This window comes from Cylas formicarius, unplaced genomic scaffold (assembly GCF_029955315.1).
Source record: "Cylas formicarius isolate icCylForm1 unplaced genomic scaffold, icCylForm1.1 PGA_scaffold_9__14_contigs__length_23061073, whole genome shotgun sequence".
Taxonomy (NCBI): Eukaryota; Metazoa; Arthropoda; class Insecta; order Coleoptera; family Brentidae; genus Cylas; species Cylas formicarius.
The window spans coordinates 11,173,857-11,190,747 of record NW_026844365.1 but is presented as its reverse complement, the minus strand read 5'-3'; the positions used below and the strand labels follow the sequence as shown (position 1 = coordinate 11,190,747).

Genomic DNA, 16,891 nt, shown 5'->3' with positions numbered 1-16,891 from the left:
TCAGGCCATGCAAGCACTGATGGAAAAATTTACTTTGGTGCAGAAGTTATAACAGAAAATATAGAACGCCCATCGAGTGTATTTGCAAAATAGGGAATATACAAAAATTAAGACCCTTGTTGACTCCTGGTAGTCTAGTGTTGACTATGACATTCTCGAAGTGATAAATTAACTGTAAAATAAATTTAATAACAATTTAATAATTTTAATTTAAGTTTTCAATTTGAATATTAATATGAACTTAGCCATAACTAGTAAAATAAGTTGTATTAGATTTGAACAAATACACGCAAACATTTCTCAAATTCATTGTGCATTTGATATATATTTTTTTGAATGTATTATCTAATTTTTTGTAACACACTACGGTCAAGACGTATACCTACAAGAGCGGATAACAACTCACCACTGAGGAGAACATTCTGTTTGATGAAAAGAACCACTTAAGAGGGTTAGAGATTCTAATTGTTGCGAAATTATTTTTAACATCAGTGTCTGCGTCATTACACTGACACATTTAGGCTGTACCTATCTGGCAAAAACCTAACTATTGTAAAATTAAAGTAACTTGAATATGAAATACTTTATCGCTTTGGTAAAGTGTAAGAAATGTTCTGGTCGCCTGATCTATATAACAAAGAAATCGACTTACTCGTTTCGAACGACTTCTTCAACTTAGATATGTCGCTCGCGGAGCCGGATACCCTGTAGACCCCGACCTCGGACATGCCCCTCCTCTCGACCTCCCTGACGCACGCGGTCACGATGAACGGAATATTGCGCTTCTGTCTCCTGAGAACGGACTCGAAAATAAACAAAGATCCAGACGACACGACTACAAACTACTCACTTGCAAACCACTTGAATCTTCTCGCCAAACAACGAGCCCACCTTACCGGCAGGCACCCGTCTCAGGCTCACCTCGCAGGGCACGTAACGCAATCCCATGCGCAACACGCAACCGTTTACCTGAAACCGGCAGCGAAACGATCGAGAATAACCCAGTCCGATCCCCCGCACAACCCTTAAAACTTACCGACAGTTGTCGCTCGATGATCTGCTGCTCGTTGAGCCATTTCCGACTCAACTTTTGCGTGTACTTGCCGAACAGGGTGTCCTGCTGTTTGGCTTCCTCCCGATAAACAAGCACCCGCACATTTTCGCAACCCTCGAGGTCGATTACGAAATTCTCATTCCAATGGGGAGTCTGCGTGTTGCGGGCGGTACGGGTTTTCGCTTTTTGGAAAAAGTGCCCGTAAAAGTCGACCTCGATGCACACGTACAAGTCTAGACCGGACGAACGTATTAGCGCTAACCTCGGGACAACGATTCCCGGAATACTAACCGGAAGCGCATTCCAAACCGGCCAGGTCGTAGACGTGCACGTGAAGGTCGCCGACCAACAGGCTCTCGTCGTTACCGCTCCTCAGCAAATAAGAGCCCATGTTCGTTTTCAAATATTGGCGGCACGCGGTTATCCACGTTTGCAACTCGAACATGCTGAAACTGGCCGCGGGATTCGGGTGCTTGCCCGTCCTTTCCGTCCTCTGCGCCATAACAACATCCACTTAGGCAACGCTCGGCGGGGGTGGCAATAATCGGACAATTGAACTACTTTCGTATCGGGGTTTTAAAGAGTTTAAAGAAAGCTTTTCTGTATTGGGCGTGTGATACTGAAACTATTGTCGGACGGATGTGCTCTCAACTAAGATCGCTAGTCCCTTACAGGGCACTACCACCTAATAATGTTGTGTTCTAGTGAAATCTCCGTTCGATTTTCATGGACATGAAGATTCTAATATTTGAGAAAGATTTGTCGTCCATGATAGACCTCGATCTAGGCATTTAACTACTAAGGAATTGTTCAATTAATTGAACTTGCAGAATTATTCTGGTATTCTCGGGAGTGTCAAGCTTTTCTAGGACAGGCGCAAGAATCGTAAACCTAATAGGATTTCCCAATCCCATAAGACATACGTTCGCCAAAATTATCGATCGCGCGTGGTCGCTTGTGACGTAGCGAAGTCCACTAACAGTTTTTGTGTATTCTATCAATGCATTTGAAGGCGTATGAAACCGTTGTATTTTGTGTCCTTTGAACAATTAAAATAATTTAAACTAGTGAGTAGTGCGCTTATGTTTGTATTAATTGTATTTCCCTAAAAAAAAACTTAGACAAAACAGTGTTTTTAAGCTTTAACAAATACTTTAAAATTGTATGTGCTTGAATGGCGAAACTGAGAAAAACAGTATTTTTAACCTTAAACAAAGACTTAAAAGTTTTGTGTTCGTGCTGCTTATTAGCGGTGTTATTAGTTAGGAGGTGAGCTCACAATATTACACATAATAATATAAGTAAAGGTAAGAAATACATTTCTTTTACCTTTTTCAGTGGGATAAGTTAAATAGTTAGGTATGCCTGGAACGAGATGGGCCATGTATGGGTGCAATAACAACTATTTTGATGAAAAAGCAAGTTCTCGAAAATGTAGTTTACATCGCTTTCCCAAAAGGAAAAATCTAATCGGAACAAGTGGATAGTTCATTTTACTGAAAATGATTATGAAAGAGTGATTATGAGTTATTAGGTTTTTTTTGTCTTGAGTAACGCATTAAATTCAGCACAAAATTTAAATTTTAGGTTTACCTTTAAAAAAGATTCTAAAAAAAACTGCTGTTCCCACCCTATTATTATTTAACCAGAAGCCACCAACAGAAGCAGGATTATCTAGATCAAAAAGACTTCATTCCAAAAATGCCAAAAAAGAAGCTCAGCAGGTATTGTCTGAGCTTTTAGCAACAACATCGAAAGCCACAAGTGAAATTCTCTCCGGAACCCATGCCACATATTATTAATTACCTACCACTTATAAATAGTTGGTATGTATGCCTAATATATTTTTTGTTTTTTAATATGTTCTTTAATATATCCAAAAATAGGGATTTCTAGTTTATAAGTATTTGTTGATTTTTGCATATTTAAAATGGTAGAATGCCGTCCAGCGCAAAGTTTTACAAGCAAATCGTTTTGTTCGTTAGTTTTACGTATTTATGTGTAGCAATATTTAATTACTATACGTATTTAAAGATAATACATATAAGCCAAACTTCATTGTAATAGTATTATATTTTTTATAATATTTTGCTCCATTACAATAATGTATCTAATGTTAAGTGGACCAAACTAAATATAATTTTTCTTTTTTACTCTCGGTGGATGATAAAGTTAGATAACACTATACCTAGGAGTGCACTAAGCAAGAACGTAATCTAAATGGCAAATTCTTCGACAAATCAGCAACCGTCGCGATTACGGGACAAATAAACTAATACTCGACAATATTTTGACACCATATGATACATCATTTTTATGCAATACAAAAAAAAGTTATTTTCGACATTAGCGACCTCCTCATTACCTGCAACGTTTGTATCGCTTCGATCCACTGCGTCCTCTCGAAGTCGCTCGACAGGAAAAACATGTAAGTGCGTCCGGTACCCTTGTGCTTAATGCGGTAGACGAGATTCGGCGAGACGAGAACTAATTGGCTCTCGAGTTCGATGAGCCGCTTGCGGAACTTGTCGGAACCGCGCGACAGTTTCGGACGATGCTGCGAACATCATAAGCAGTGTTTCCGAATCTCGAAGGACAGGGATTATTTGGTCACGTGATCAATTAATCCGAGCAAATAGAAATTAACGAACGACCGGATCGAATGATCAACTTGTTTTTGGTGGTGTTTTTCTTTTACGTTTCCTTTATGGTTTTAATTAATTTTACAGTTTAAAAAAAAATGTTTCCGGATTGAATTTCATTTTTATTGTTTAAATTCTCTAGGCAATTTTCGTCGCTATTAATTTTCATCAAACGAAATTTGTATATTTGCTTCTTTAATATCATGTAACTGTTTCGAGCAATTTCCCAAGACACTTGATGAAAAGAAACAAAAACCAAATTGACATAACCTCACGCACATCAATCGGTATGAAGAGTTGGGGGATCCCACAAGTTTAGAACAAAATTGAATACTAATCTGTTATTTTATAAGATTATTATTAAACACCGGTCTCCTACTTATTTATATTATATTAGAAAATTACTTTTTAAACTGATGTGCGTCATCTAAATTTAAGGAGAAACGCATTAACACTACCTAAACATATATTTTCTAAAAATCGTTTTAAATATAATTTTTTTCAGAACATTTTTCACAAATTTCACTGTTATCATGCGATTTAACTGTAATAATTTTCTCGTTACAGCTATTTAAATTATTAAAGCGAATTGCCATATATTGACTATTTTTAGTTCATTTTGTTGAAATAACTTTTATAACTTTAACCGTAAACACTTATGTTTTTTGTATTCTGTACTTGTAGGTTAAGGGTATTACTATCATTAAATTTTCTAATCGCTCAAAATACTCGGAGCAATCGGATTTACGCCCCACTGGTCAGGCCCCTTGTATGAATTATAAATTTGAGGCAAAACACTATAAACTCCAAAGTTTAAATATATAAGGGCAGAGTGTCGCGCTTGCTTTCAGTTAGTCGAAAAGAGACGCCGAAACGAGCAAATATAAATAATCAACGGATATCAATAGAACAGAATAAAATCTAAAAAAATCTATTAGAATGCAAATGATTTATTCACGTTGTAGCTATTTAAATTATTAAAGACAATTGCCACCATATATTGACTATTTTTAGTTCATTTTGTTGAAATAACTTTTATAACTTGAATTATAAACACTAATGTTTTTTGTATTTTGTGTTTATAGGTTAAGGGTATTTATTATTATCATTAAATTTTCTAATCGCTCAAAATACTCCGAGCAATCAGATTTACGCCCCGTTGGTCTAGGCCCCTTGTATGAATTATAAATTTGAGGCAAAACACCATAAACTCCAAAGTTTAAATATATAAAGACAGAGTGTCGCGCTTGCTTCCAGTTAGTCGAAAAAAGACGCCGAAACGCGCAACTATAAATAATCAACGGATATCAATAGAACAGAATAAAATCTAAAAAAATCTCTGTTAGAATGCAAATGATTTATTCAAGTTATAGCTATTTAAATTATTAAGGAGAATTGCCACATATTGACTATTTTTAGTTCATTTTGTTGAAATAACTTTTATATACTTGAACCATAAACACTCGTATTTTTTGTATTCAATATCAATAGAGACGTTATATAAATTATTAGTGGGATGTATAGTGAATAGTAGTAGTATGTAATTTTAAAAATGGAGACGAGGCCTTACTCTCTCCTCGTTGACTTTCTCCTCCTGCCTAAGTTGATCGCGCACGTTTGACGCCTGCGATTTAAGCGCGACGATGTTCGACTGCGACGTCTCGTGCAGGTTCGCCGTCGTCTCCTCGAGGATGAGGATGTCCTCGACGGGAATGAACCACTTAAGCTCGAACGTGTACTTCTCACTCCGGCCCGACGACTGTAGGGTGAAAAATATTTCCTTGGGATGCGGAAAAAAACAACGGTTACGCGGGCATGCAAATGTGCGGGGTGAGAGTGGGGAAGGGAAAAAAGAAAAAAGACTAACTTTGTATTTGGCGCAGGCGATGACGTCGTTGAAGAGGAACAGGTGTCGCAGTTTGCGGTGGCCGTCGACATATTCGACGATGAACGAGTTCTTCACTAATCTGCGTTGCGCTCGGTCTGTGGTCTGTCAAATTCAAATAACGTTAAGAAACAATCTTGATTTCGAAAAATCGTAGCTGTGCGCATCGCCTGCTCCGTACTATGCGCTACGCAGTCTACAAAGTCACTACGCAGTTTTGTATTTTAAAGACGTTTTTTCCTAGAGGAACGCATTGTTTTTCTATGGTGCTCCTGCGGACCACTATGGAACTTCCGCAAAATCGATGTAATTTTAGTTAAACATGGACCCTGTCGCGTCTCACCGAACTTCAAAGCTACGGCAAACTTTGGTAAATATTAAAATTTGTACTGGTAATTGCGATTTAAAATGATATTTTTTCAAATATCTCGCGCACCCTGTATGATAGAGGAAAACCGAAACTCTCTCACGACATTGTTTACTATACTGTTCAAATCAAATTATCCCATCTTTAACAGTTTTTCACGAAAACTGAAACAACACTTGCTGTGTATAACACAAGCAATTTTCGCAATCGAGGTTATAGCCAGTGTCGTGGTCTAAGAATTTTTCCAATAGAGCAAATGGTTTTCGAGAAAATATTTTTTTTCTGAAACTATGCACTACGCCATAATACCGTAAATACAAAAATTGTAGCTGTTGATGCGCTCTATAATACTTTTTGAGGAAATTACCCATATTTTTTAAGAATTTTGAATTACGGCTAATAATTTACTCTGCAAAAGAACAATTTTCAGGGTCTTTTATATTTTTGTCTATAATTAAAAAACGCTGTACATATCGAAAAAATGATTGAAATCACCGAATCTTCCGCGTCTCCTGGTTTAAGAATTTTGCTGACTAGGAATTTTTTCCATAATACTTGGTGAAGTTTCATTATGCTTAATTTCTACGCTTTAGGTGTCAGTATGGAGTTCTACTACTATGCTAAATTTCAAGTCAAGTTTCAAGCTGCCAATTTGACACATTGATAACATTTTTGAATATATCATACAATATCACGAACACTCTGTACAACATGCGAAAATCTTTAATACAAAAGTTTTTGCTGTCTGTAGAAGAAATTGAGAACTGAATCACAACCTTCGAGTTATACTCAATTATCATTATAATGGTAAGCCAATTTTTAGTTATTTGCAAATACTGGACACACCCTGTATATTTTAGAAAATTATGAAGAATCAGAGTATTTGATCACGCGGATCCTATGGTTAAAGAATTTCTTCGATTTTTGAGATTTTTTTTCCGGAACCCTTGCAAACGCGATTTATATATATTTTTTAAATACTACCCGAGTGTTTCGCAGCAATGTTCAAAAAACAGTCGAAAATCGAAAAAAAAAAAATGGACGCAGGGGTTCCATCGGAATTCCGATAGGAGTGTAGATCAAAAAATTGAAAAATGCAGCGGAAAATATTAAGCTTAAACAAAAAATTGCATTTCAAGATGAAATATTAAAGAGGAAAAATATTCTTGTATTTGGACTTGCTGAGGAAAAAAGTGTACCAAGCTTCGCTGGATGTTTTCAATAATAGGCTTGAAGTTAGCATAAAAATCGGTAATCTGGATAATTTCTTTACAATTGGTGAAAAGAAACATGGAAAATGCAGAACAGTTTTAGTAAAGTTTATCAGTGAACAATATGTACTTAACAATGCCAGAAAGTTGAAAAAATCTGGCATAAGTGCGACACAAGATCTGACATAAGAAAAAAGAGCGGCAAATAAAATTATATATGAATTCAGAGCAAAGATGCGAAAGAGCAAACTCGTGGTGAATAATCAATAATTTACAGTTGAGGCAGTAAAAAAACTAAACATGGCAGAACTCTTCAAACTCATTGTTAACAGATAATCCCTTTTTTGTAATTCAAGTCATGCCCTACTCCAACGACAAAGCACTGGAAGGAAGATTATTTTGAAAATGATGTATTCAACGAATTTACAGTATTTCAGTAAGAATCTGGAATAGATACCCTAAAGCAGCGAGTTGAAAAGCTGTCAGAGGACGGTGATCCATCGACCAGGGACAGAAAAATAATAGAAAGAGAGAGGAACACAGATCAACTTTTAGCATTGAAACCCCCAATTGGAAGACTTACTTAGACTGACTTCGGCCGACAATTCCCAACAGACGAAAGTTCGTTCACAAAAAGATTAATTTTTTTCCCACTGTGCACATTTTACTGCTTGTTTATTTATTATTTTTTCATTTTTTTGTTGTCACTTAAATGTTCGATCAAAACTTTTAAAAGGAGACTCAAGAATCAGTTGTTATCTGTAAAATTTGGTACAACGTTGTTTTTCTTTAGGATTATCGATATGGCTTAGTATAAATTATTGTTGTTTCAGTTAGGTTAAGCTTTAACACGTTCATTGTTTCGTTTTTTTTGTAATTTATAACGAATAAATATGTTAATAATAGTAATAATATAGGGACTCCGTCCCAGTCAATGATTTTATCAATGAGAACAAAGCACCAACACTCACGGGAAACATCGACTTGGTCTGGATCATGTTGAACTGGTCCAAAAAGTTCTGCGTGAGCTTTAGCGCCTCGGTGAGGCCCGCGTGGTCAGGATGCGCGGGCGGCACGTGCCTGAGCAGGTCGTGCAAGACGAGCGCGTTCTTCTGCACTCGCGCGACCGGCTTGTGCAACAGGTCCTCAAGACTGATCGGCTGACCCGACAAATGTTTGCAGATGATGTTTTTCGTGATGTGCGCGAATTGGGAATTGTTCGCGCTACATTTGCGCACGGTGTCCAGCGCCTGGCCGTAATTGCTCAAGAACGCGCCGTACAGCGACAAATTTGACGCCTGCAACGAATCATTCGTAGTCATGCAGGAAAAGTAAAATGCAATAGTGGGGCATTTCGCCCCAGAATAACCCAACAGACAGAAGCGACAAATAGCCCAACAGCATTGTTTATTTGTGACGTTGGTTCCCCAATGTACACTGAGAAAAGTGTATTGGATTCTACACTGAGAAAATGTTTATTAACAAAACTTTGAACTAAAAGGAGAAATTTATAATGACAAAGAAACCTACATCCAAAAAACTAATTTAAATCGATAGTATTTTTTGAACCAAGATAACCGAACATCTATATTTATTGTTTTACATTTTAATATTTTTTAAATATTTATAAAGGGTGTCTCAAAAAATTGTTTCAAGGATTTCTCACGATCCTGTTTCAAACCGCTTGAAGCGAAAAGCTGAATTTTCGTATAAAGGGGGATTTTAGGGTGCTATAATTTTTTAGTTATAGAAAGTTAGTTGTTTTTTTTTCTGAAGAGCGGTGAAACAACATGGAATATCTTTATATCAATAAAAAGGAATTGATTGTGACAGGAAAACAATGAATATAGAATAATACTTATGTTTTTATAAATGACCAAAATTTTGATTGGTATAACAAAACAAATTATACTTAGATCTTGAAAATGTGATAGTTCAGTTCCACCCTATAATATAACAAATTCATAAAGGGAAGTTTATTGGCGTACAATAAAAGTTCTATAATTCTTAAACATATTTCAATTAAAAGTTAGTTTTGGATATAGCTCTAAAAATCTACATAACTTTATATTTTTATACTTTCTATTTACCTAGCTAAAATATACTCTTAATAGAAAAATATGATAAAAAACAGAAGAACTCATTTAAACATCTTTAAAATCTTTTTAAGTGGAAATATCAGTAAAAATTATTTAAAACTATGCAAATGCATATGTACTTACTGTTCAGAGTCTTTAAGGAAAGAAAACAGAGATATTCCATGACCGTATCTGGTACTACAGCCACGAATATTAAAGCAATTACCACCAGGCATATTTTCTTTTAAAAGTGCTTAAAGAAAAACAAACAAAATACATTACCGACGAAGCAAAAGCTACAAAATCATTAACACTCGATATCGGCCACAAAACACATACACAGAGATCTGCGAGCTGACTAATAAAACAGCCTGCAGCAAGATTGACATTTCTGGCCGCCGTTGAGTTATTCCGAGAATTCACTCCTCTCTTCTTACTCTAGCTCTAAAAGTTACAGCTCTTAAGAGAGTCGTATAAAAAGCTCTACCTCTAACATCTAAAAACGGAGCTAGAGCTTTTTTATATAATCTTCCACAGGAGCCTTCAGAGCTCAATCTTTGAAACAACCTTTTAGAGGAACTTTTAGAGCTAATGCTTATAAAGCTACTCCAAAAGTTGTTGGCAGTTTCAGTGCTTTTAAAAATATTCCATTCTGTGAAATGTAGTTTTTCGTATTTTACAAACCTTGTCTTTAGGTGTATACTTATGTTTGTCAAGTCTAGTTGTAAGTGATTCAACCGTTGAATAAATAAAACCCTAACTCCAAAAATTTAAAAGTTTCAATGTTTAAAATTAAAGCTTAGAGTTAGAGTTACAAGTAATTAGAATTTGAGTGTGGACTTTTAAAGCTAAAGCTTTTATGGCTAGAGCTAGCTCTCTACTCCCTAAAAGCTTCTGTAAAGGTTCAATCTCCAGAAGCTCCTCTAAAAGCCCTTGCACAAGCTATCTAAACCGCTAAACCAAATTGATGCGGTTGTTTTTTTTATACCGTTATTTCCAGACAAGTGTACTGAACTTTTTTTTATTTCATTGATTAAATATGCATTTTTTTGCAATTTTAAATCTCAACATAACTTTTAACAGTACATTAACGTAAGAAAATTGTAAGAATGATAAATAATAAATACGGTTATTTCACCAATAAGATTTCTTACCATCATTTTAAAAGTGTCGCCAATTTTGGTATCCCACGTCTGCGAGTGCTTCTTCAAGGACTCGAGAAAATTCGCGTGCTGGTTGTAGAGTTCCGGAATTTTGTAAAATATTGTGTTCAGTTCCGTTTCGCTCACGATCGGCTGCGACGTCCCTATCGTCGCCTGGATCGCTTTCATGTACTGAAAAAACGATAAAAGAAAGAACACTACGGCTCCGGGACCTGGCCACCTCGATAGTTTACCTTTAGAAGAACGCTGAGCCACTCGACGTAGTTCGTTTCGCTGTCGATTATATTACATAAGATACTCCGGTACATGCGATCCGATTCGTTGTCCCCTTCCTGCGGTGAAATGGGTAAAGATCGAGTTGTGACTAGGCACTGCTACCAACTTACGTGACTAAATTTCCTGCGGGTGGACGGAGTAGTCGACTCGAGCGAGCTGGAACTCGCGTAGGAACTGTTATCGTTCGTGTGGCGGCGCAGCTCCGCGATATCCTCCTGCTCATCTTCGCTGCTGCTGTGGCTGTTGCCGTTCTTCTTGTTCGATCTTGATTAATTCGAAATTTACATCAAAATTTACGGTTCAATTCTAAAGTTATAATTGTTATAATGTTATAAGAAGTATTTTTATTTACATTTATATTTTAGGCATTTACAGTGTTTAAAGAAAACCCAGTTTTATACTAATACACATTCTGTGGCACTAAGTGAGCTGAAATGCATACCGTTTGTTTCAACTTTTGTCTGTAATAAACTGTAATTGTTACATTTGACATTAAATTCCGTATTTCAGTTAATAAGTGAGATAAAGACGATATGCATTGACTACACAGACACCCAACAGTGTCGACAGGAATTTCAACAAAAACAAAATGAAATATTGAGCTTAAAACTGGGTTTTCTTTAAACACATCTAAAACTTAAATTTCAATAAAAATTAGTTAACGTTAACTTGGAAGTTAAAATTTTTCAATTTGATTAGGTCTCTTTAAAAAATGTAAAAACAGTCCTACTTTCACAATAAAGTTAAAATCATGAAAGCCACAAAAATGTCTAAAAAAATTAATTTCCACGAATTCCTCAAAATTGCCAGCGCGGTTCCAACGTTTAAGAAAAGTTGGCAAAAACTTTCTCTTCTTAAAAAATGAAGACCAACTTAATATGAAAAAAATAAAATTATCAATTTGCTTTTTGTAGCTACCACTCAAGCTATAAACTTTTCTAAGTATGGTCATAAATAAATAAACCTTTTTACCAGCTAATTTTTGTTAATTTTACTAAAGCTTTCGACTGCGCCTCTAATTGTTTGCCGATTCGGAAGCTCGATTCGAATCCTATTAGTGTGAACCTAATAATATCCCATTTAAAGAACAGGTACCAAGTTATTACTTCCAATAGACAACAACCTGAAAAAAGTGCGGCTTAATATGAAGTATATCAGGATTCAGCTTTGGGATCTACATTGTTATTAATGGAAGACAGTTTTTTGGCAAACAAAGAATCAAACTTACAATCTTTACCAGAGCTATTTATGCAATACATAACTTAAAGAAAATTTGTTAGTTTAGAGGTTTTGTTCAGCTGTTAAAGTTCGTCTGTCGTAAAGATTAAAGGACCAATCTTTTCAGCTCGTGTACCACAAACCAGGGTCGTATTTAAAACGTTAGCCGACAAGAACTGTGCCGTGCGAACTGTAGTAGAGAAATTTCCTTTGATTAAACTGTTATATTAATTTATGTGCTTTTTATAAATGTTCCTAAAACAGTCCCTAGCTCGATTTCAAGTTGAATTTGCTCATTAGCGTTGATCTCCTATATTAAAAACACATTAGAAAGCTTGATTTCCCATTTAAAGGTTAAGATAATGACTCTATAAAATATTTTTTTAGGAAAACAATACAAAATCTTATATAGATAATTGATTTATAATTTTAATTATAATTTATAATTTAAGTTTGCTTTTGGTTGATTTGTGGGAGTTGGTGAAATCGTGAAAATTAACGTCCGAGATGGCTAAAATACCGTATGTCACAGTATAGTTGTGAATGGTGTCCAAAAAAGAAAAACGCGGAAAGATCGTGGGTTCCCAAAAAGTCTACTTGACATGCACCGTGCCGGAATAGTGAAACGGTGTTTGATATATGATCCGTATCAGAAGAATATTGTTTGAGGCGGTTCGATTTCAAGTTGAATTTGCCCATTAGATAGGTTGATCTCTTATAGTAATAACGCAAGAAAGCATAACTGATTTCCAATTTAAGGGTTTAATCATTTTGAAGATAATTGATTTACAATGGATGATTTACCAATTTGTTATTGGTTGATTTGTGGGGGTTGCTATTTTCTTACAATTTATTTCTTACCAAATACTAACAATATTCAATTTTGTTAGTCACTTGCGATGTCCAGCGACGAAGAAGTTGAGAGTGTGCTCGCTGACGTAATAATCGTCGACGGTGAACATGCCGGTTGATATATGATGGATATCAGAAGCATATTGTTTTAACAATTAAAACTATACATGAATAGTTGCGTGGTGTTTTGAACATTGACTGTTGCCAAAAGACTTTGAGCGCGTTCGTACGAAAAATTGATTTTTATTAAAAAACCATGAATAAACAAGTTAATACGAAGACCACAAATACCGGAAGAATGGAGGCTAAGCATAATGATATCACTTTTTAAAAAGGGGGAGAAAACTGGTCCAAATAACTATCGAGGAATTCATCTCCTATAGACGACTTTGAAACTGACAACAAAAATTATAACAAACACTAGTAAAACTCTCTGAAGGACAACAAGGTTTCAGGAAGAGGAAGATCTTGTATTTGTAATTAGACAAATTATAGAAAAATCAATTGAGTACAATGCTTCATAGATTTGAAAAATATCACATTTGATATAATAAAACTAATCGAAAGTACATACAAAAGAAAAAAAAATAGGAGCAAGAGTGAATTCAAAGCTAACTGGGCCCATAGATGTAACTAGAGGTTATAGGCAATAAGACTCACTAAGCCCCTAATTCTTATATTAGACTAAATAATTAGAGAGGTAAAAACAAAACAAGGCTATAAAATGGGTAATAAAGAAATACGAGTGTTGTGTCACGCCGACGATACTGTATTGCTAGCTGAGAATGAACATGATTTGTAGAGACTAGAATTTAATATAAATGCAAAGAAATTGAACATGAAAAACAATTAGATGTAAGGTGGAATTTGATAACCAAATTATAGAGCAGGTAATGAACATCAAATATTTAGGAATTAGATTATCATATGATAATAACGTAAAGGATGAAATAAGGGAACGAACTGCAACAGTCAATAGAATGGCAGGATGACTAAACGACACGATATGGAAGAATAAATACTTAAGAATCTGTAGTTTGACCAGTCACTACGTATACCGCAGAAACAAGACCAGAAACATCTAAAACTCAGAAATACCTGAAAACAAATGAAATGAAAACATTAAAGAAAATAACAGGGAACACACTTTGGGATAGAGAAACAAATGAAAACATAAGACACATATGGCGAATTGAAAACATTAACACATGGACAACAAATAGAAAGCAGGAATGGAATCAACATATAGATAGAATTTCTGAACAACAGATTGTGAGGATAGCAAGAGATAAATCGCCTGCTGGTCGGAGGAGTATAGGACGCCCACGAAAAAGATGGAATGACAACTTGTGATAAAAATTAGAAGAAATATAGAAGAAGAACTGATATGAGTGCAACTGCAACCCAGTTTAAGAAGAAACAACACCTCGCCGAAATTCATTTCTGGGGCAACAGAATTAATTAGAATTGAAGTAGAAAAAATATCTGTTTCTAGTTGGAAAAAATGTGTAGAACATGTCATCGAAGAAGAAAATGTCGACTAGTGCTAGAATTAATTATTAATGTTTGGGACGAGTCCAGTTACGATAGTGATTATGTTTTTTTATAAATATTATTTTTCACTGCATGGACTAATAATACTCGACGAATTTCATGGATAAAACTCTACGCAAATCCGAAAGTACGAAAGTACTTTATTGTGGAATTGCGAATCTATTCATTGAGGGTTACAAGGAGAAACCCAAGCGAGGTAGGCCTGAGGTTAGACCTTCATAAAAATTTACCGGATTATGACGTAAAAACGGTATATTGTTTGGCGAACTATACGATGGCTATACGAGCTACCGAACATTTGTTTTTTTTTTTTTTTTACAAAAACCCATGTATGTAATACAGTCGAACTTCGATAACACGAATTTTTGATAAGTCGAACCAAATTGGTTGGCAATAGCGTCAAAGGTAGGAAATGCGTGTTGGTCTGTCTTGATTACTCGAACTTCGATTACTCGAATATCTTGATAACTCGAACGAAACATTTGGTGCCAACTTCGACAAGCCAAATTATCTCGCGGAACCCCTTAATTACGACCGATCTTAACCTGTCTTTTTAACGTACCTATGCAAGCAGTTCAGTTTCTGTGTTTGCTAAGTTCACTTGTATGACTTACTAGTTAATACTAAGTGAAAAATGTCCCTATTCAATTTACACATTATATTAAAGACATTTTTGGATTTTTGCATTTGTTGATATGTCATCAAAGCTTTGTCTGTTGATCAAAAATTCAAGGTTATAAAAGAAGTGGAAAGTGGCTCAAAAATCAAAGATGTAGCTGTGAAGCATGGGATTTCGGCAAGTACAGTGTCTACAATTTTGAAAAATAAACATTCAGTCATCACCGCAGTGGAACGTTTCGAAGAAAACAAAAACAATAACATTTCACTAATGGATTGTGTTGACGACGTAACTACCGCATGGAATATCGACGTTAAGCCTGAAACAATTTCCAATTGTTTTAAAAAAGCCGGTTTTGGTCAGTGTTCTGTATGGGAAAAAGAAGATGAGATTCGCTTGATTTTCCTAAGTGAACGCCTGAAAGAAAATAGTGAAGACAAAATCCAAATAAAAATCGAGTTTAAAGCTTGGACAAACATTAGAGGTATAGCAGAAGGTAGCACCATCAACGATTTTATACATGTGGATGAGGATATTGTTACTTCAGAGTTTCGTACTGATGAAGATATTATCGAGTCCTGCAGATCCGAACCAGTACAATTAAACATCGAAGATGACTGCGAAAGTGATACGATGGAGGAGGAATTGGAAGATGATTCTCAGCAACCACCTTCAAATGGATTGGTTGAAAATTCGTTGATTGTCTTGCGTTCCTATTTGAAAACCAGTGAATACACAACCGATTCCCTCTATGATTGTTTAAATAAAATTGAAGGTTTTGTTGAAAACCAAAATAAGAAATCCGGTCGTCAGTCACAAATAACTGACTTTTCTCCAGTGAAAGAGTAAACTTTAATATGTACATACATATGTATGTATATGTGCATACATATTATGTTTATATATACTGGGTACATATGCAATACATACAATCATTTGTAGTTTTTATTGATAAGTCGAAGTCTTGATAACTCGAAATTTTCATGTGTCAAATCGCAGTTCGACTTATCGAAGTTCGACTGTATTTATTTTCTAGGTCCAAGTTGAAAGTTAATTCTTTGCATTTCTTACGTGCTGATTGGTTCCCAAAACAGGAGAGGTAAATTTTTAGCGTCCAAGTGAAAGTCTCGGTTTGTTTAGGCTAATGTAAGCTGCGGACTTGCGTAAATTTGCGGGGAAAACAACTCACTGTATAAAGTACTCGATGTTGACGTAATTGGAGGTACCGGGACTTTGCGGTTCGTGGGAATCCCTCTTCGCGTCGAGAGGCAGCGTGCTAGTCGAACCGAACACGTTCTCGGTACTCGAGTGGTCGCTCCGCGTCAAATAATCGTCCTCGGACGCGACGATATCGTAATACGGCTCGTCGACGTTGGTCAAAATTTCCGAAGACGACGACACCGAATCGCTGTTGCTGCGTTGCGTGCCGTACTCAACACTACGCACCGGCACCCTGTCGCGGAATATCTCAAATTAACGACGAAAAAAAAGGCCGACTTATTCAGAGAAAAAAAAAGATACAACTCACCGTTAATACATGTTCTTATTTCTTGACATTTAAATTTGAATCCATTTTTACAGGGTGGGAGAACAAGAAAAATATGTTTTGCGTAAAACCACGTCATTATTTTTAGCCAAACAAATCACATTTCGTGATCACCGAGATCGCGACTTAACATTTCGAGTATTCATGTAAGCTCTTGTATTGTTTAATAGTTGTAGTATCAATTTTAAACTAATTTTTTAAACCGTTAACCCTTTATCGCATTATTTTTGTTAATTTTACGGTGTAACGCCAGAGGGCAGGCAACTAGGGATTTTCATGATACAAGATTGGTTGGTCTTTTGGTGGCTTTTAGGTTATTTGAGACTCTCCATGCGGAATTTTTGGAGGGAATCCGCAATCAAAACGTGGTTGAAATAAATTTCCCCAGAAGTAATTTTTGTATGATTAGCAGTTTTCGATATACAA

General features: G+C 35.7%; 1 protein-coding gene across 2 annotated transcripts in view; it reads right to left on the bottom strand.

Annotated features, from left to right (window-relative positions):
* Window positions 1-16,891, bottom strand: part of LOC132707894 (active breakpoint cluster region-related protein) — a 28,399-nt gene that overhangs the window by 8,405 nt on the left and 3,103 nt on the right. The window contains exons 3-14 of one of the 2 annotated variants that reach the window (XM_060679907.1): window positions 16,109-16,372; window positions 10,787-10,940; window positions 10,634-10,732; window positions 10,392-10,571; window positions 8,131-8,457; window positions 5,564-5,686; window positions 5,267-5,476; window positions 3,420-3,611; window positions 1,346-1,547; window positions 1,037-1,287; window positions 851-969; window positions 653-792 (exon numbers count right to left, since the gene is read on the bottom strand). In XM_060679907.1, coding sequence (XP_060535890.1) covers window positions 653-792; window positions 851-969; window positions 1,037-1,287; window positions 1,346-1,547; window positions 3,420-3,611; window positions 5,267-5,476; window positions 5,564-5,686; window positions 8,131-8,457; window positions 10,392-10,571; window positions 10,634-10,732; window positions 10,787-10,940; window positions 16,109-16,372 — 2,261 coding nt within the window. The remainder of the gene's footprint in view (window positions 1-652; window positions 793-850; window positions 970-1,036; window positions 1,288-1,345; window positions 1,548-3,419; window positions 3,612-5,266; window positions 5,477-5,563; window positions 5,687-8,130; window positions 8,458-10,391; window positions 10,572-10,633; window positions 10,733-10,786; window positions 10,941-16,108; window positions 16,373-16,891) is intronic. The other variant, XM_060679908.1, reaches the window with a different exon arrangement.